Source organism: Aspergillus pseudonomiae (genome assembly GCF_009193645.1).
Source record: "Aspergillus pseudonomiae strain CBS 119388 unplaced genomic scaffold BDV37scaffold_4, whole genome shotgun sequence".
Lineage (NCBI taxonomy): Eukaryota > Fungi > Ascomycota > Eurotiomycetes > Eurotiales > Aspergillaceae > Aspergillus > Aspergillus pseudonomiae.
In genome coordinates, this window is record NW_022475996.1 from 381,832 (window position 1) to 401,330 (window position 19,499).

At 47.6% G+C, this 19,499-nt stretch overlaps 3 protein-coding genes across 3 annotated transcripts; all 3 read left to right on the top strand.

Annotated features, from left to right (window-relative positions):
* Window positions 1–10,796: 10,796 nt before the first annotated feature.
* On the top strand, window positions 10,797–13,828 carry sit1 (putative siderochrome-iron transporter Sit1). The gene is made up of 10 exons (XM_032078811.1): window positions 10,797–11,114; window positions 11,170–11,329; window positions 11,378–11,442; window positions 11,502–11,700; window positions 11,748–12,073; window positions 12,122–12,179; window positions 12,230–12,323; window positions 12,374–12,561; window positions 12,614–12,673; window positions 12,720–13,828. The coding sequence occupies exons 1-10, from the start codon at window positions 10,908–10,910 to the stop codon at window positions 13,076–13,078; spliced, it is 1,716 nt and encodes a 571-aa protein (XP_031946294.1). The 5' UTR covers window positions 10,797–10,907; the 3' UTR covers window positions 13,079–13,828.
* Window positions 13,829–16,488: 2,660 nt separating this feature from the next.
* BDV37DRAFT_268150 (pectate lyase) lies at window positions 16,489–17,268 on the top strand (the record flags this gene model as incomplete). The annotated part of the gene is made up of 2 exons (XM_032084131.1): window positions 16,489–16,816; window positions 16,868–17,268. The coding sequence occupies 2 exons, from the start codon at window positions 16,489–16,491 to the stop codon at window positions 17,266–17,268; spliced, it is 729 nt and encodes a 242-aa protein (XP_031946295.1).
* Window positions 17,269–18,386: 1,118 nt separating this feature from the next.
* Window positions 18,387–19,344, top strand: BDV37DRAFT_278487 (DUF3425 domain-containing protein; the record flags this gene model as incomplete). Its single annotated transcript, XM_032086062.1, has 2 exons — window positions 18,387–18,534; window positions 18,635–19,344. 2 exons carry the CDS (start codon window positions 18,387–18,389, stop codon window positions 19,342–19,344), a joined length of 858 nt encoding a protein of 285 aa, XP_031946296.1.
* Between the last annotated feature and the right edge of the window lie 155 nt (window positions 19,345–19,499).

Here is a 19,499-nt window from a genome sequence, read left to right on the forward strand (position 1 = left end):
GCTAGCCTAGGTCTGTCTTCTCGATCCCCGGTAACAGGCTCGCGGAATTGCAGGTCGATGCAGTAGTCGCCCGAGATACATCAGTGCCGTACCAATAAGTAAATAGTGTCTCCATCCAGTGTCTTATAGTAGCTTTCGGTCGCGGCTAACATGCATCCCCTTGCATCGTTTCGATTGGGAGAAAAAAAGGAAAAAAAAAAAAAGCTAAAGTTAAAAAACGAAAAGGAAAAGGGCGTAATATCCCGGTAGGGTCCCCATTCATGCTCGTACTACTGTAAGACCTCACGCATTATGTAACCTGTGCCCAATAACTGGACATTGCAGCCTGTCTGCTGATGTCGGTGGAGTGATTATTGATGTGATAACGGGTGGGCGCGACAGTGAGAATATGCGTTGCTTCTCTTTCGCCACTACTGAAATTATTTCTTGACTAGATAATTCTTTGGTGTAACGATCGACCGAAGAAAGAATATTTCCGACAAATTGTAAATAATTTTCTTCCCCCTTTTCCTTTTTGTTTACCATTTTCTGATAGAGTTGCCCTGTGAGGTAGTGTTTTGTTGTTGTTATTATGGACCCGCCGTTGAGTGGAGATGAATCCAAACATTGGTTTCCCAATCTTGGGTCACACATGGTTTTTCTCGACGTGGCTTCTAGTGGGTTGAAAGAACAATCCTAATCACTTTTAGCAGCCATTCTGACCCGCTACCCAATGGAGCCGAGGGCGCTCGTTTGGAGCCAAGGCGATCATGACGTTCATATTCATTTCGGCCATGCGGCCCATTTCCCGCGAGCTCTTTCAGTTTCATAAAAAGGTACCCCACAGAAGGCACATCAGTGGACTTGTTGCTCTCAAAGAACCGCTCGCGCCGTCGGGGAGCGATGGGAGGCGTTCCATAGCCGTTTTGGAAGACCCATCGAAGCCTCGACCGAGGATTTAGGGCATCGGTCTGATAATGTACTTCTGTACGGAGCATGTACTATGTACATACATATGTATCGTACAACATGTTAGATAGATCAGTTCTTGGTCAAACTGCAGTTACATTTGGTTCCACTTCCTCCTATTTCTCAGGGTCTGGAGGAGTCGAATTGCAATTGAGGCCGATAGTTGCAGCCATCCGGCATATTGCCTAAATGCCTGTGTCTGGCGTGTTGACTGACCATTACTACGAATGTTGAGCTGCCTCGGCACTTAATTCGGCTGGAGCTCATGAGACACTTCCGAGATTTTCTTACGGGACCAGGGTTTCCATTAGCAAAGGATTTGCAAGGTTGACGCCAACGGTCGGGTAGTGGCTCCCTGCGAAGATTAATTGAGAGGGACCTCGTCACTTATACGGAGTACTGGCGGTCAAATTCCGTGCTAACTTCCGGGGAAAGAGACACAACTCCTAAGGTACCCATGTCAGTCGACTAGTCATCGTACTATGTGATAGATTAGCGACCGCAGTTCCGTGTTTTGGCGCTAAAAAAGCAACTCTTCCCGTCCCAAGGATGACCGGTCCGGTCCAAATCGTGAAGACAATAGTTATAAAAAATTATCATAGGTCATTTTTCGAGGAATTCCTTGGGTTGGGCTGCAGTCTGCGTACAGGAAATCTGTATGATATTGGTGGGGAATGCTGCAAGTTGCAACAGATTTGCGAGCGCAGCTCTTCCTTGCAGTACTTTTTTCCTCCAACCAATCTGGTTCCGGAACGGCGGGAAGTCGAGGTAACGATCAGCTCCAGGGGCCGTCATAAATTAGGGGCTTTTGCACTACAAACTTCACCAAGGACACAAACAAGGGGGCAAAGGACTCTTCCGTGAGAGTTGCGGTGAGACTCCCTAAAACCGGATGTCTCGTGTAGTTACCCGTGAGCGGTTACGCCGTCTTTGATCCCTTGTCGGGATCGCTTGTGTGTACGGCGAGGGAAAGCAGTGTGAATCAAGAGTGTTTCCTGGAACTGTTGTTCAGGATATCTTCAACTGATAAGATCAAAGCATGATATGATGCAAGGTCAAAATCTCAGAAAAAGCAAAGAGGCCGATTAGCATCGAGTCCCAACCGCCGGGTCACTGTTCTTGGGACACTAAACTTAACTAACCGTTAAGAATCATAGGAGGTTAGCGATCCACGCACCTAAGCTTAAGCTATGTTTAGGCCTCGTGCAGTGAAAAAAGCAAATAGTCCTGCGTATCTTGTTCCCAGTTTCCCGGGTCATCCATCGATGAACAGCGGGGGCCTTTGGAGAGATTGCGCATGTTTGCTTTTTCCCGTCTTTTCTTTCCCCCTTGCCTATTTCGCTGTCCCTGCGGATCACCTGACCTGACTTCTCATGTTAGTTTTCCGTTTTGTTGACAGCAGTCACGTTATCGCTCCCTTTAAAACTGTTGACCTCCAAATTCCATCCCACACATACCACATATAGCCTACTTGCATACATCAAAAACGATTTGATTCATCAATTCGAGACAATTGCCACCTCCTAGATACGGATAACCATGGTGCAATCTGCATCTCTCATATCGCGAAAACGCGACCTAATCTACTTCATCTTTTTCGCCATTCACCTCCCTATCATATTCCGTAAATCTCTCCCTCCTTGGAGAGGCTTCTCCACACAGCCTCTCTCCATCCCCAGCTAAACAATATCGGTACATTGAAATATACTAACGCGCCAATCCAGTCGTCGACACCGTCCCCCTGCTCCCCTCTATCCTCCAAACTAACCTTTCCCACCACATCCGTTCTTACTACATAGCAACCTACCATGACAAATTCTTCTCGGAGCCCGCTCCGGCGTGGTTCTCCACCTTTATCGCAATGGAACTCGTCTATCACGCACCGTTGAGTCTCTGGGCTCTTGGCGCTTTGCTCAGAGGTAAAATACCTAAGTTTAGTATATTAATTGATTTCTAATATTTTCACTTTCATTTTTTTTTTTTTTTTTTTTTTTTTTTTTTTTTTTTTTTTTTTTTTTTTTTTTTTTTTTTTTTTTTTTTTTTTTTTATTTAACACCGTCGGGGAAGTTGATGACGGTGGGGAAATCATCTCGTAAAACATCGGAAGCTAACAGAAAGGATACCGACAGATGACCCCTTGGTCCCGATGCATTTGTTGGTGTTTGGAGTTCAATCATTCGTGACCTCGAGTGCTTGCTTGGCAGAGGTCTGGGGCTGGGACGATCGCACGGTCGCCCAGAAGCAGGATTTGACTATGTTGTATGCGCCTTATGTGATGCTTGGTAAGTATATACATTTTGCCCCGTCTTTTCTTTTGTTCTCTTTGTGGTTTCACGCTTGTGGTTTCATGTTTTTCTTTATCATTCTCCTTTGTTTCTTTTTTTTTATGCCTGGTGGTTTCGGCGGGGCGATCAGTGGCGGCTAACTTGACCCAGGGGCGTTTATGGCGTTGGACATGCTCTTTAGGTTGCGGGGGAAGCTACTGGGTAAATCTAAGAGCGAGTAACTTGTATGTGGGTTGGTCCCCGTGTATAGACCAGGTAGAGTAGAATATAGGTCCGGGTTGGGATAATACTAGTACTTTTGGAAGTACCGCCATTTCACAATCGCGGATGGAGTCAAGGGAAATTCAGATCGCAATGCGAGGCTGGAATCTTGCGTTCCACCTTCTGCAGTGGATTTACTTAATTATAGGGCTACGTGATTGATCTAAAAAGTAAGACAGGAATTGAAGGAAGAGGCTCCACTTTACTCCGTACATGAGACTCCATTTACGAGGCACAGCATTCACCGCAAGTGCAGATGATGTTTCTAACTTTGTATTCATAATCGGGGCGACTTGACCGCTACGCTGACTCGGCCAGCAGCGCCACAAGGGGCACAGGCCAGGGAGGCCAAGGATGGAACTGATAATGCGGTAAGCTGCAGTTGATAGAATTGAAATGCAGAAGGGGAGGGTGTCTCTCTACCAATGACACACCCCGCCGGTCCCTCAGAGTCCTCTCTCATCCACACAGCGACGCGAGTCGATTACAGGATTTTTGGGATATCTGGGCTAAACCTGCGGTCTCCACCGCTTAATGACGGCGTGATGCAGCGGTAAGGTACCGGAAACACGTCAAGATTTCGTAATTTATAGCATCTGGAATTCACATGTCATATCAGAAAGCCAATGGCACCGTCAAGGTCCCCGTTAGCTGCATCTAGCGCCCGCATAGCCTCCTCCCGAGTGAAACCGAGCTCGGTGATCTTCGCGATGGAATCTTGTGGCCACCGGGATGATTGTGCCGGAGCTGGACGGGACGGAGGTGCCGTGGATGAGCTGGCGCCACCGGACCCTTGTGCCTGATGAGTGACTGCACCCGTCCGAGCGCCGACTTCGGCACCGTCAGCGCCTTTGACCAAAGGCTCATCCTCGAATTCATCTAGCAGATGCCTAGGAATATCTGCCTCCCCCAAAAATGGCACGGCTTGGTCTTGAATGACGAGAGCTCCCCTCCTGAGGTCGATGCAGGCCTGATGCCGCTTCAACATATCCAGACCCAGGAGAAGATCAATGTGTTTGCCTTCCATCACGGTAAAAGAACAAGGCAAGAACATACTTCCAATCTTGATCTGAGCCGAATGGACGCGCCCCAGGATATTCGCGGTGCCCACTCCTTTAGCAATTCCCCCATATCGCTGGTCTACCAGACGCATGATGTTGCACGCGGTCGCACACTCGGGGGACATGATCGTGACCTGGGCGCCAGAATCGACGAATGCATTGAGTTTGTGGCCGTTGACTTCGACTGGTATGTACAACATGGTCACGCGACCGAACGCTATGACAGTTAGCAAAGTCATTCTGTCACAGGGAAAAAAGACAAGGGCTGAACACACATTCCGGATGATGCTCCATGGCATTATGGAGGTTCTCTGTCACCGCATTCTGGCGAATGATCTCTTCAATCTGCCGCTGGTTTTCAGGATTGAACGGATCTGCGTTCAACATTGCGATCCGGGCCTCCTTCTCAGCCTCTAATTGAGCCTCCCGCCGCTGTTGGTTGAGGAATACGTCGCGGAACCGCTGGGCATCACTGGCTACATCTGCCAATTCCGGGTTTTGCCGTCGGACAGTTTCGCGCACTCGAGGGTCGCCTAGAATGTGTAACCGGATGGTCTCGGGGTCTGGGTTCATTGCCTGACGCCGTTGGAGGTTTTGTTGCGCAGCAGCAGCGCTAGGGCCGCCAGCAGTGCGGGTGGGCGCCTGAGGACTCCGCAACGTAACATGGACACCCAACATATCTCCTTCCCCGATTCCAACCTGTTCAAGGGTACGTGCATCATCTCCGAGCAGCTGATTATTATAGACGATCCGTTGGGCGCTTGGGGGGACGGAGGTTTCGCTTTCGACGATAGCTTTGAGAAGTTCAACGGTCATGTCCCCACCCACCTCAAGCGATATGATATCAGCATCGGCTTGGTCCGGTCGGATGACACTGACGGTAATACGCCTATATTCATTTTTACTTTCCGTCAGATGATATGGTTTATGATCACCAGGGGACTCCTTTCGGTTTTCATTTCTTTTGTTCTTCTTTTGTGCCACTTACATGGTGTCTGAGCTGTAGTGCGGGGAAGCTATCCAAAGCTCCGACGGGATGAACTGAACTCAAGATGCAACGTTTCCAGATCGAAATCACTTGGCGTGTGATGTATTTTACAGAAAACAAAGCCGAATTGAAAACGGTAGGTTGAAGATGGCGATTCGTCGATTGGAAAAATTCAATTATAAAAGTACAAGTCGGCAAGAATAGGATGTCACGAGCTTTGGGAGAGATACGGAGGGGAGGGAGGAGGAGGGGGGGAGAGTAAGGAATTAAGGAGGACTAGGAGGACAAGTGTAATATAAGGCAGGGATATCTTGGAGAAGATGAGGAGGCGACTAAAAGCAAAATAGTCAGATTTTCTCCGGTGAGAGAGGAAAAGGTAGAATACTAATAGCAGTTGGTGGTCATGAATCGTTAGTTAGTCTTTCTGGTTCCTGAGGACATCAACCGCGGTCGGCGAATAAATCAGAACATCTTCCAGATTAGGTAACCGTCCCATGGCGTCACCATTTCTCGATCCATGAGTGTCCATCATCTTCTCTCTCTCTCCCCTTCTCCCTAATTACAAATTTTTCCCTGGAGCGTGAAAGAAACTAGGACCGAAGAAGAAAAGGAAAGGGAGAAGCCAAAAGTATAATAAGACATTGTATGTTGTATTTTATCTTTATTTTATCTTTTCCTGTTGAGGTCGCGATATGAAAACTTAAAATTCAGGTGTTCATCTGCGCATAGTGCAGGGATATATTTATATTTACCTAGTGATATACTTCCTATAGTATAAGCCTCTCCACCCCCTTCTACTTAATTCTAAACACCAGTTAGAAAATATGGCATTACTCCGTTTATTCTTAACCCGGTTCTTTGCCTACCTAAACCGTTGGTATTTGCTTTCGAAAGGACATATTCCTATCTAGATTGAGGAGGGCGTGCGTCAAGTATTGTACCGTATAGGTACTCTGTATTCCATACCCCCACCATCGGCCTTATACGGCGGATCATCACGAACACTTGCAGCAAGCGGAGGACCCTAGGGACAATGGACTAGTACCTCCAGTATGGTGGCACTATTGGCTCAAGAAGTTCAGTTGGTTCAAGGTTGAAAAGACGTTCTACCGAATTGAGCTAGTTACATATCGGCCAAACTTCTCCAAAACACACCACCCTTGCTAACCTGCTACAGCCTACTACCCCACTTCCCAGACCGTTAACGAAGATCTTATTCCCTTACCTTTTGCTTATCTTATATATTTTATCATCAATATTACTTATATCGCCATTCATATTTTCTCCTCTTTTTCGTTTCTCCTTTCTTGAGCCACATTGAGCCGTAGTGATTAGCAGGAAATGTTGCCTGCAGCAAATGGCCCCATGCATCCTCTATCACTAAGGCCTAGTACTAGTAGTGTTGACGCTAAAAGGACACTCCACCTGCAGCAGGAAGGTAGCTGCGAAGAGAGCGTTTTCCCAGCCATTGCGATGATCTCATTAGGCTCATCCTCAAATTCTCAATGGGGCAATCATAACCTGGGATTGAGTCTGGGATGCTGACAAGCGGCGTGCGGCGTGGAATAGCTGGTTTGGATTGGCCTTTAAACTGCTAACATGCATAAAGCTAACGTATGAGCACCTTCCCTACTTACTCTCTCTGGAACTGACTGCGTACAGGGCGGGTCACATGCAGCCGTACATATCATGCTACTCAACACATCATAGGTGGGCGCTCATGGAAAACTTATCCTCGTGCAGGGGTTGACTAGGAAATGTCGGATTGTCCTTGCTTTCCTTTTTCTTTTCGCAGTGTACCTTGACCAGTCTAGAACGGCTGAGTCTGACCCACCCAATATCTACTATTATCGAGCCAGATTCCAAACACAACTTGAGGCGAATTTAGCAGATGATTCCGTTGAGAACGGCACCGCACGATAGCATGAGCAGAATCAGGCGATTCTTTTTGCTTTTTTGCTTTTTTGCTTTTTTATTTTTTTTTTCTTTTTTCGTTTTTCATTTTTTTTTTATTTTCACTCTAGTTGTTTGGAATACCACATGACCGGTACAAGATTCCCGAGTTAACAACTTGGCATTTGACACGATGGCGTTCTAGGAGGACGTCGTATGGTGGTAGATCGGAATTTGGGAAGTTGGTCTCGAAGCTGGACTTGTTCGCTCAACACGCTCTAATAGCTTCCGAAGATACAGCCGTGCCTGTGATATGAAGAGCGACTAGATGACCTTGGATCTCTGATCAACGCTGACTTCGAAGCTAAAGCGATGGACGAAGATACTACTGGTTTAATTGATGACCATTCTTCTAGTACTCCGGCCCCGATGTTGTGCCCAAGTCCTGTTTAATGGAAGCACACAGTGTTGCGTTTGAACCGCTCATGTCTAGGTATTGTCGCTTAAATCCTCGGCGGGGTACAGGTACAGCATTCTGAGTGCCTCTCGGCCCGAAAATAGGATATCCGCTCGGTTTATAAAGAAAAAGCCTATGTAGGCTGTCCTTCCGCAACTTAGATCCAATGCTTGGGCACTGCCTCGTCTCGCTGTACAATCGCCGGACTATCCTAGATATTGCCAGCCACAAACATTGAGACAATACGCTTCTCCAACAGCTTGCGAGGAAATGGCGTATGCTTTCGTGCTGTGACCACCGAAGACCGATGTGCGGTGAAGTAACGGGTTCTGGAGAAATGCCTGTCTTAACCTTGACCTCCATGTCAAGGTTGGCGTTGCTCTCGTGCAAGCATTAATGCGGGTTCAAGTATCACAGGAGCTTCGCACAGCTTGAGTGGTTGGACTCTTCATGTTCAGAAAATATAGTCGATAATGGCCTGCACTCAGAAAAACCTGGAAAGTATAACGATGGGTAGTGACTAAAAGGATAAATCCACATGATTTTGACTGAGTCGCTTTCTGATGAAGTTTTGGACACCTCGGCAACAGGAGGTTTACTACAATGTCTGTCACTCCACATTCCCATTGACACTACGACAAGAACGAATCCCCAAGAGTCCAGAACACGTAAACCACACAATATTTTCAAAAAGGCAGCGGAAATCCCGTTAAAGTGTGCATAATAGCTGGTGCAAGACGGAGGCATTCAAGCCTTTGCCTTTTCAAAGGAAGGATTTTTGTTTGCCTCAAACTTGTAGCAGAATACATCCGTACTTGACATCCTACTTGATGGAACACACAGCATCCAATGGAGTGTCCTGCACACGTGGATAGATAGTCATAATTCTTTTGGGGTACTTGAGTTGGTTCACTGTCGCGAAATGCTTGACAAGCCTTTGCGTGTTAGGCTCATCTGCTCCACCTCGGTGGCGAACGAGGAACCGAACAGCGCCGTCGACAGGAAACGTGCTGGCTTGGCTTTCCCCCGGCAGCTTGGAAGACAAGGCCCGCTTCAGCCTGACCTTGGGCACCGTTGATGACAGTGTTTAGCCTGGGGTGCGCAGCTGATACCTCAAACGAGGATGGCCAGCTGTAAGACCTCGATGAGATGGGAATGGAGGCAGAGAAGCCAGAGGTTGTTGTGAACCGCAGTCAAATGTCGAGTATAGTCTCTAGAGCCCTTTACTTGAGCACCCTAGGAGTCTTGCAAAGTACCTAGTCTTATCTCTACGTGCAGGCTCACAGGAAGCAGAAGGGATGTGGGAATAGGGGTGTGGTAATATATCACATTGTAGGAACATATTTCAGCTCCATACCCTCCCATCCTGTCCCATTGATCACCATGCGATGGAAATAGCGCCTGCATATGGCGATAGCCGAATATCGACTTGAAACTTGTTGACATAGGGAGGATATTGAAAGATATGAGCCTACTGGGGACAGAGTGCTCATTGCGTGATCGACTTTGTGGTCTGCTCACCTGCACGCCATAGCTTTTCTATGCAAGAATGATCATCGCTGCAAGTATTGGAATACCTTCGTCCGATATTACTTAGGTACTGCTCAGAGACATCCATGAGCCGCTTCACATGGCCATCTGATGATATAACCAGAGGACATTGAGGCTCGCCTGAGTGAGAGAGGCGAGTATTTGAATGCAAGACCGTTTCACGGGTGATCTTTCCTTGAATCATATATCCCACAGGAGATAGACAGCTGTCCCCTTTTATCAACCAGATACGCACGCATTTTTCTCGTCCACAAATGGCTTCGATGACATTCCTCAGTTTCTACCCAGGTTCCACTTGCACAGCCGCTGTCAAGGTCAAGGCTTCCACTGTCATCCTGACTTTATCTTCTGGACATAATTTGTTCTCCTATTGAGCTATATCAATCAGCTATGGCCTGCGATTAGCGACCATAGGCGGCCGCATTGATGCTCTATTTTTGCTCATTTATATCCATGCATATCTGTTGTCAAATACACTTCGTACAGTTTCCGCCCAAAATGCTCAGTGTTGGGGTGTGTGTTGATTTGGTACTCATCAACCTTCGATAGGCATGGTTCATACTCATACTGCTTGGGTCGGCTCCATAATATCGGGGTATGCTTTTTAACATCGAACCATTATGGCGATGCCGATGCCTGTAATGACGGGGATCCATCATCCAAAATTTGCTCTATTGTATGACAAGCTGTCGCTTGAGTAGGGCATGCTAATAGCAAGAACACAAAGAGCTAAAAATATAAACGTGCCAAGGTATCGGCGAAGTAATTTCCGGGTCAGGTCATCAAGGCAAGAGTGGCGTTTCCAACTCATTTGGCAGTTAGGTGACTGACTGAATTATTTTCACCAGCGCCGTTCTCAACTCTGACCGAGGGCCTCCATGCAAACCATTTTGGATGGCGCCCAGGGCTACAAAACTAGAACCGCCTTCAGGATGGGAACAAGTGAGAGCTAACCATGAGACTTGTTAGGTTAACGGTGAGCTTTATGTATGTTCTTCTTTGTTGATTGATGGGTATCAGATTAGATTGATAAAGCGGGTCCCACTCAGGGCCCGAAATGCGGCTTGGCGGGCCTTCCCGACCAATGCCTGTGAGCAAAATACGAGCTCATCCCATGCCACGCCTTCGGAACCGAACATTCTTGGTGTCTTTTGAGGCAATTCTCCCTGTCCCAGCCGCTCTAGAACTCTACAATCCTAGGCAATGTCTTGGTCATGCCGAGATCATTTCGAGACTATGACCCAAGAAAGAGCCTGTACAGAGGCTTTGTCAGATATGATTGGCTCCCCGTGTTTTCATGAGAATTTTTTTTTTTTTTTTGTCACGTTCAGACATCGCTTGTATTTTTTTTCCTATTCTTTCTTAATGCTCCCCCTCCCCCTTTTACCTCATAAGAAAGTCTTAACGACGCTTTCTCCTCGTCCTCTGATCTCGCATACTGATAGCGACGAGGGCAGTGCAAAATGTCCGCCGAAAAGAATCCACGATTTCAACATGCTGCCCAACCTCAGGAACTTCAGGAGGAAGCGGACTTTAAAAACCCAGGTGTCAAGCGCATCGCAGCTATCTCGTCGCAACTGGGCGTTGTAGCTCGGGTGTTTTTGTTCTTCGGGATCTTTCTGGTAGCCTATGTCTATGGTTTGGATGGACAGCTGCGAGGGACTTATCAGGTATTTTTCCTGCCGTGATACTCGTTTTCATTTGATAAGGAACTAATTTCAGCAGCCTTTGGCAACCAGTGCCTATGCCAAACACAGTTTGCTTACTACGATCAATGTTTTACGTAGCGTCATTGCAGCTGCCGCACAGCCAACAGCCGCGAAAATCGCCGATGTGTTCGGGAGAGTTGAGTTGATCTTGCTCTCGGTTTTCTTCTACACTATCGGTAAGGATTGCCTGTGCATCGGATACCGAACACTGCTGACATACTCAGGGACTATCGTGGAGGCCTGCGCCGACAATGTCCAGACTTTCTGCGCGGGTGCTGTTCTATACCAGGTACCTTATTCTTTTTGCGTGTTTTTTACCATAAACTCTGACCGGAACTTTGTCTTTAGGTCGGATATACGACTATTATTCTCCTGGTCGAAGTTCTAGTAGGAGATCTGACTTCCCTTCGATCCCGTCTGCTCTTTTCCTATATCCCTGCGACCCCTTTCATTATCAATACCTGGGTTAGTGGCAACGTTGCCGATGCCGTGTTGGGGGTCACTAGCTGGCGCTGGGGCATTGCGATGTTCGCAATCATATTTCCTGGTAGGTAGACACCTTGCAAAATTGGGATCTTCTCTGATTCATATCAGTTTGCTCCATCCCTCTTTTTGTGACGCTGCTTTTTGGACACCACAAAGCCAAAAAAGCCAGTGCTGAGACATATACGCATCCTATTCGGCTTCTCGGTGCAAAGAAATTCGCTAAAGAATTATTTTGGTACCTGGATGTGATGGGCATCCTGCTTCTGATTGCTTTCTTGGCTCTGATTCTTGTGCCATTCACAATTGCTGGTGCTGCGGCCGAGCAATGGAAGACTGCGAAGATCTTGGCACCGCTGATTATAGGTCTATTCTGTCTGCCACTCTTTGTCATTTGGGAGCGTTCTTATGCTCGGTATCCCATGGTTCCCTTCAAAGTAAGCGGTTGAGAGCTTGTATTTCGAGCGGTGACTGATAAGGCGTAGCTGCTCAAAGATCGCGCGGTTTGGGGTGCCCTCGGCATAGCAACAATGCTCAACTTAGGTATGTCGATTTGAGCCTGGTGTCTAGACACTATACTAATAACATTGTAGCTTGGTCGTTGCAGGGCACATACTTATATACCGTGTTGCAAGTCGCGTTTGACCAAAGTGTTCTCAGTGCAACACGTATCTCGTCTCTATACAGGTTTGCTATAGCCACGAAGTATTCCTTTTGAGTCTCTCTGACATTACTAGCTTTGCATCTGTTATAACTGGATGCATACTCGGGGCGATTATTATCAAAGTGAAACAACTCAAGCCTTTCATAGTTGCCGGAACTGTTCTTTTCGCGGTGGCTTTCGGCATTCTCATACAGTTCCGTGGAGGAACAAGTAGCTCAAGCTACTCTGGTATTATCGGCGGAGAGATACTTCTGGGTATTGGTGCGTTGTACAATGGCTACGATGGTTGGCTCAAACTGATTTGTGTTGTCAGCTGGTGGCATGTTCCCATACCCGGCCCAAGCAAGTATACAGGCTGCAACGAAACACGAGCGTGAGTACATCCCTCTCAATTGAACGATCTAGTCTAAGCATTGCAGATCTTGCTGTGATCACTGGTTTGTACCTGGCAATGTACAACATCGGAAGCGCAATCGGAGGTACAATTTCTGGCGCTATATGGAGACAGAGGATGGGTAAGGAGCTCACCAAGCATCTTGGTAGTGCAAATGAGACTCTCACCGATCTGGCTTTTGGGAGCCCTTTTGACTTTATCGTTTCGTATCCTGCCGGAACACCTGAACGCGAAGCTGTAACTCTAGCATACAGAGAGGTCCAGCGTCTCCTTTGCATTACCGGTATATGCCTGACGGTGCCTCTTATCGTCTTTGCTCTTTGCATTCGCAACCCAAGATTGACGAAAGATCAAAGTCTTCCCGATGCCGAACGGGAGGAATAGTGCCGCTCCCCAGCCTTGCTTGCATAGCAGGGTGGGATATTGACGATTCTGTGCCAGAGCCAACCTCGACTCGGAAGCTTTATTCCTCTCCGCTAATTTGTGCTCTGCGAACGATAGGAAGGCCAGCACATTTGCGATCGTCAACCTAATTGTGCTAATACTTCGTTAATGTTTGTATACTCTGGCTAATACCTATACATTCCAGCGTACCTTAGATGCCTTCAGCGAAAGCCTAGGGCCTTTATATGAAGATGTACTATCATACAGAATATAGTCTGATATTCTGTTGATAGTTCTGGAATGTGAACTAATACTCAATGCATCTTGCTTCGTCCGTAGACAAACGTTCACTTTATCTTGCACGCAGGTCGCCTTGCCTTTCCTTCTGTTCTCAGACTGTCTAAGCTCCCTACTGGTGAAGAACAAGGCGGACCTAAAAGCGAAGTTCCATACTTCACGTGTGCGGGATCAGGTGATATTTCCTGTTCACTGTTCGTATCTAGCAAACGTCAAACTACTCCATGCTAGGCCGAGAGGCATCATGGGCTATTTAGAACCTACAGCGGTCAATACTTAATATAATGATTTGAAGGGGCATTTCTTTCTCACCATCAAGTGGAGCTCAAGTCTTGTCAGACCACTCCTTACTGTCCCACAAACTCGGCATCAATCCAGAGTCTATGCACTCATACATAACTCAGCTCCTCAAAATCCTAGCTAAAACCTGTGAGATAGCCTCGGACAAGCCGCCAATACAAGCCATGATTGAAAATGCCGCATTAAAGCGCCCCCCGTGCGATATCCCCTAGGAGCCTATTGTGCCTCACTAGTAAATGCCTCTTTGCTAACTTTATTTCTCAGTTAGTCTGTTCTCACTTCCTGTATAGAGGACTATTAAAAACGTTGCAACGCTAATAACCTTGTTATGTGGAGCAAATGGAAGGCTGTTCTGGAAAGCCCAGAAAACTTCCACCAATAGTCCACAACATGAATGAATAGTTCTATGGAGTACGTAGGCGGTCTAAGCTTGGTATACCTTGTTTCGCCGGCTCGGCCGGGGCCGACATTCAGACCGAGGAAACATGATTAGCATAAAAATATCTTGGCTGGGGCTGATTATGACATGTCCATTGCCACTGTGCTATTCAACCCACTTCTTGTGATGATCGGAGTGGATAAGAAGCCTTTCTGAGGTCAGTTATTTGCCATACTCTGTGACCTAGTTGCTAACTGTTGCGTAGTTAAAGCTACTATTTCTTCTCGAGTGAAGCTCCTTCACCTGATGACATTACAGAAATCGAAGCATGAGTTTTAGGTATAAACGATTCGTTTGCGAATACCAAAGATCTGCGACCAGCTGGTATATGGCTTGGATATATGGGGAGCAAATGAGTTTCAGACTCTACTAGTGCATCTATTAAGACAACTCTGAGTTGTGATTTGAGCGATGCAGAGTATTGTGGTCGATATTATCAGGTCAATATTACTATAGATTGACCTGCATACTGAGGAAGGACGTCGAACACAAACAGCCTTCTTTGAACCTTGATGCTAGCAAATATCGCACAGATTATATGGACTCATTACTCTAGTACCTTCGCGAAGTGGATACGACACGTCAGACGGAAGAGCAGTACGGAGGACGGGATAGATGAGAAGGAAACCATTAAGCCAAGGCGTCGGATGGTGCGCTCCCAGGGGTTGAGGCAATACCTCCTTTGGTTTGCCGCTCTTTCTGCCATATGATGTCTAGTGATAGCATGCGGAGCTCAGGACCATACTCCACAGGCTAGCGGAATCTAAAGTCTTCTGGACATGATAACTGGCCGCAGCGGCACTGCGCCTTCGCGCTCCACCTGATTTCGGCACACGCCAGGGGTCTCCGCAAATATGACTGAAGAAATGGCTTCAACCACAAGTGAAGAATGCTGCTTACCCAAGTAGTTCTTCCGCCCGTTATGATTCAGCTACCGTTTGCACAGGATGACAATTCTCCGAAGTAATGGCTCTAAATTGGCACATTTGAAGAACCAATTAGGAGCCATATTTCAAGGATATTGACAGTTTGTTACGCCAGGATTTACAAACTAAAAATCGTGCGTATAATGAATCTTCTTGCGGACCTCTCGGCTCCAAAATGGAATCCTACATCCGGATAGTCCAATGTGGTCGTATCAACTTAAGGGTGAATATTTCAATTGTCTCCAATGAGTTGTATTTTCCACTGTGAAGCTTACGTTGGAAATTGACGACTAAACAAAGCTCCAGATTCTGCAGGACATGACTCTTGTCCCTTGGTACGATCTGCGAAACACTGTATCTGTTGCATTCGGGACCCATTGCTGTGACGAGAAGGGTGTGACTTGCAATTCAACTTCCAAATGGAGAAAGCCAAATGTAGGGTTGTTGCCGATCGCTATGGGACGGCATACGTATTCCCTCCAATTATGTACGATGACGCGAGGATGGAGCTTGTGTGATTGCAAAAAGGGTTGTGGCTCTCTTCTCCAGATGCATTTGAGATAAAGCGTTGAGCGGGAGCAAGCTGGAGCATATGGTTACAATTCGCAGTATACACGACACCCAGTATAACCTGTGCATCATACCCCTGGTTTTACACTTACAGATGCACGACGATTATACACGTTGAGTAAGGACAGACCCTTGTTGGTCGGCCTTGCCCAGTGCACTGGAAGCCGCGTGGAGTTGTTTCCGGGCCACTTTCCGACTTCTTGGCATGTCGGACGATTTGCTGCGCCACGATGCTAGCGCTAGCCCTAGCTCCAGGGTTCCGTGTAGCTTCCATAGGTATATTCCCCAACTTGTTGCTTCAATGTGGGCCCATTCAAATGAAAAGGGTCATCTACCGCTTATCCGACACAATATGTCCGCAGAGAGCTCGGCAGTCTGCCAAGTTTTGATAGCTCTCAACGTGAATGCCAAGAGGTGCGGAGACGACAAGTGAATTAATGCTAGATCTTGGCATTTTTAAGTGGTGAAACTGTGAATATTAGCCTGTGGTCAGTGTTCGTCCCGACTCTCAGTGATCGACACTTACCCTTTCCAAGCGACCGGCTAGAAATCAAGCCTTGGGAAAACTTCGGAACTTTCTTAGCGAGCCGGAGTATCTGCAATCCGTTTCAGCTTGGCTCCGGAAGAGTGCTTTCGACCTGGAAGAGACCAAGAGGGCAATATCGAAACGCGCCAAGGGCCTCTATGTTCCGCCAATGACTCGATCAGGGGGGTAACATAGCAGACGTACTGAGGCTATAAAGCCTCAGCACTTTCACGACCATGAGCCTTGGATTTGACCAGACAAAAGCATCTTTCCTTTGATTCATCGTGCCCTTCTTTAAAACGCTCTGAGAGTGATTCTTTCTTTCTAAGTACCAACTTCTTCATCATTTACAATGCTTCCCAAGGCTGTTATCCTGTCTCTCCTCGCCTCCATGGCACTGGGTGCCAGCGAGTTCCCCATCCCTGAGTCCGCTGGCACTGAGACCTTTAGTGAGCCCAAGGAGATTGCCGCTGGGGAGGTCTTCGATGGTGGTCTGAAGACTTACGGCCGTGGCGTCGAGTGCACTGGCCAGGAAGAGGGCGGCGACAGCGATGCCGTCTTCATCCTCCAGGAGGGTGCTACCCTCAAGAACGCCATCATCGGCACTGACCAGATCGAAGGTGTCCACTGCGAGGGCGCTTGCACCATCGAGAATGTCTGGTGGGAGAAGGTCTGCGAGGGTATGTGTTTGTAGTTTATCTTTATTGGGATCAAAGCTGACTCTGTCGCAGACGCTCTCTCCCTCAAGAAGGGCAACGGCCCTTACAAGGTCATCGGCGGTGGTGCCCAGGGTGCCGAGGACAAGGTTATCCAGCACAACGCCGGTGGTGAGGTCAGCATCGATGGCTTCGTCGTCTCCGACTTCGGCAAGCTCTTCCGCTCCTGCGGCAACTGCAAATCCCAGTCTCAGCGCTCTGTCACCATCTCCAACGTCAAGGCCTACAATGGCAAGCTCCTCGCCGGTGTCAACGAGAACTACGGTGATGTCGCCACCATTACGGACACCTGTGCCACCTCCGTCAAAAAGATCTGTACTTTCTACGAGGGCAATGAGGGCAGCGGCGAGCCCACCGAGATTGGTTCTGGCCCCAGCGACTCTTGTGTCTACACTGACCCTCTTCCTTCTTGCTAAGCGCATTCCCAGTATACTTGGTCGCTTTTTTGTATGTACTATTTGTCTCCCTGCAAGGCAGTCAAAGTCAATCATACTTCACTGTCTTCCTGTACCTATATATAAAGAATTGGACCCTTCTCTGATAGCCTCTGGGGCTTTCAGAGCTGGATTGGGATCAATGTATCTTTCGTCGTTCAACTAGTAAATGTGCGTATTTATTGCTCAGATATAACCTAAACGAATGGGGCGCCCGTTTTTTCTACCCGCTGACCATAAAATGCTTTTTTTTCCTCTATTCTTCCCTCCACCTTCTGTACAACCATAATTCCATTAATATCAAGTTTTGTAAATTAAATATCCAATTGAATGATTGCTACCAGCAAGTAATTTCCCAAAATCTCGCATCTTCGCGGACTCAGAGGTATACCTATATTTGGAACAATCAATCGGCAGACCTCCCAATTAGACAGGGAATAAAACAAGAACAGAATATATGATAGCTTAATAGTACCAGAGTACAAGGTTAAGACTTGACAAATGAAAACCGAGCAAAGCATTATATGTGCACAATTCGAGGGATATTGCAATTTTGTTAGGTCTATAGTGGATCGTGTTTTGTATATATATAATTAATTACACAATACACGTTGGTTTGGGATTCAATATCACTTTAATGGAGAACTATAGTCTATTCTATAGATACTGTTAGTAGTTCTGTATCTATTATTTAGAAATATAATTTGATACAGTTAGATATAAAAAGAGCACGGAGTTACAGAAAACGAAAAGAAAAAGAATAGAGAAGGATAGAAACAGCACAAAACAATTTGCACCCACAAGGATCGCACAGAAAGCGGATTTTGGTATCTTTACTGTTTCAATATCATTCCCTTAGTGTACGAGCATGAGATTGATACTTATCGATCATTGCCATGTTATACTTTAATATCAGGTACGGACTATACAGCCCGAACAATGACCGTACGGCATACCGGTAATAGCCATACACAAACAAGCCACTGCATACAACACCCCACCGGGCTTAACTCCGACCCAGACTGGGGCCGTCAGCAAAACGCATAAGACCGGCGACTGACGCCTCCATAGTTCATCCCGAACATCCACCACACCCGACAATGGCGTCCGCAAGCGAGCTCCCCAAGCGCGATTCGGAACAGCTTCTACCGATCCGGACCCAGAAAAAAGGCCCCGATGACTGGAAGGGGCTCACAGACTCGAAGGAACGGCGACGGCGCCAGAACCGGATCAACCAGAGAGCATATCGTGCGTCTCACCCACTAAAGTCTCATCTACATTAGCCCTTATAACATATCCAACAAAAGAAGAAGAAGAATAAGATATTGACGGAAAGAAAAACACATAGGCCAACGCAGACGAGCCGAAAAGCTCGGCCTGACTATCAAAGCCGAAGAAGCCGAGTCTAGCATAATATCATCCTCATCATCGCAATCCCCACCCACAACAACAGCCCTAACCACCGCCGGACGACGCCCATGTCCCACTCCGGACCAAACCGCCGCCCTCCTCGACCTCTTTAGCAAAACCGCCTACGAGAGCTACATCCTTGGCTCCCCGACCTCCGACCACCTTCTCACCCTCGCCAAAGTCAACGTCTTCCGCGCCTTCGCCTCCATCATGTCCACCCTCGGCATGCCCAAGCACCACGAGTGGATGCACGACGACGCCATCTCCCCCTTCACCACCCTCCGCCCCGGTTTCACCACCCCCTCCTCCATCCCGCCGACCCTCCGCCCAACCCAACTCCAACAGTCCATCCCGCACCACCCCTGGCTCGACTTCTTTCCACACCCGCGCATGCGCGACAACCTCATCCGCGCCGGCGACTTCGACGACGACCAGCTGTGCATGGACATCATGGGGTTCTGGGATATGAGCACCGAGAGCTGCGGGCTGTTGGTGTGGGGGGATCCGCAGGACCTGGCGAATTGGGAGGTCAGCGAGGAGTTTATTCGCAAGTGGCCGTGGGTGGTCGGGGGGTGTGGGGAGTTGTTGGTTTCGACGAATCGGTGGCGGGCAACGCGGGGGGAGAAATTGATATTTAGGTATCTTTAGTCTATTTCTATTTATAAGTTGAATGTACCGTGTAGACTCAGAGTGTTGTATAGAGTGGAAGGATGAATAAAGATTGGGCCATTTTCTATCTAGTTCTTCTTTTTACAGTTTGTAGAGAGATCGGACGATGAGATCATTAAGACCCTTATTGCCGG

What these genes read in the sequence shown, in the direction of transcription:
- sit1 (XM_032078811.1), top strand. Translation starts at nt 10,908, where the DNA reads ATGTCCGCCGAAAAGAATCCACGATTTCAACATGCTGCCCAACCTCAG. An exon ending in GGTTTTCTTCTACACTATCG is followed by an intron (nt 11,330 to 11,377) that starts GTAAGGATTGCC and finishes TGACATACTCAG; the next exon opens with GGACTATCGTGGAGGCCTGC. An exon ending in AGCAACAATGCTCAACTTAG is followed by an intron (nt 12,180 to 12,229) that starts GTATGTCGATTT and finishes ATAACATTGTAG; the next exon opens with CTTGGTCGTTGCAGGGCACA.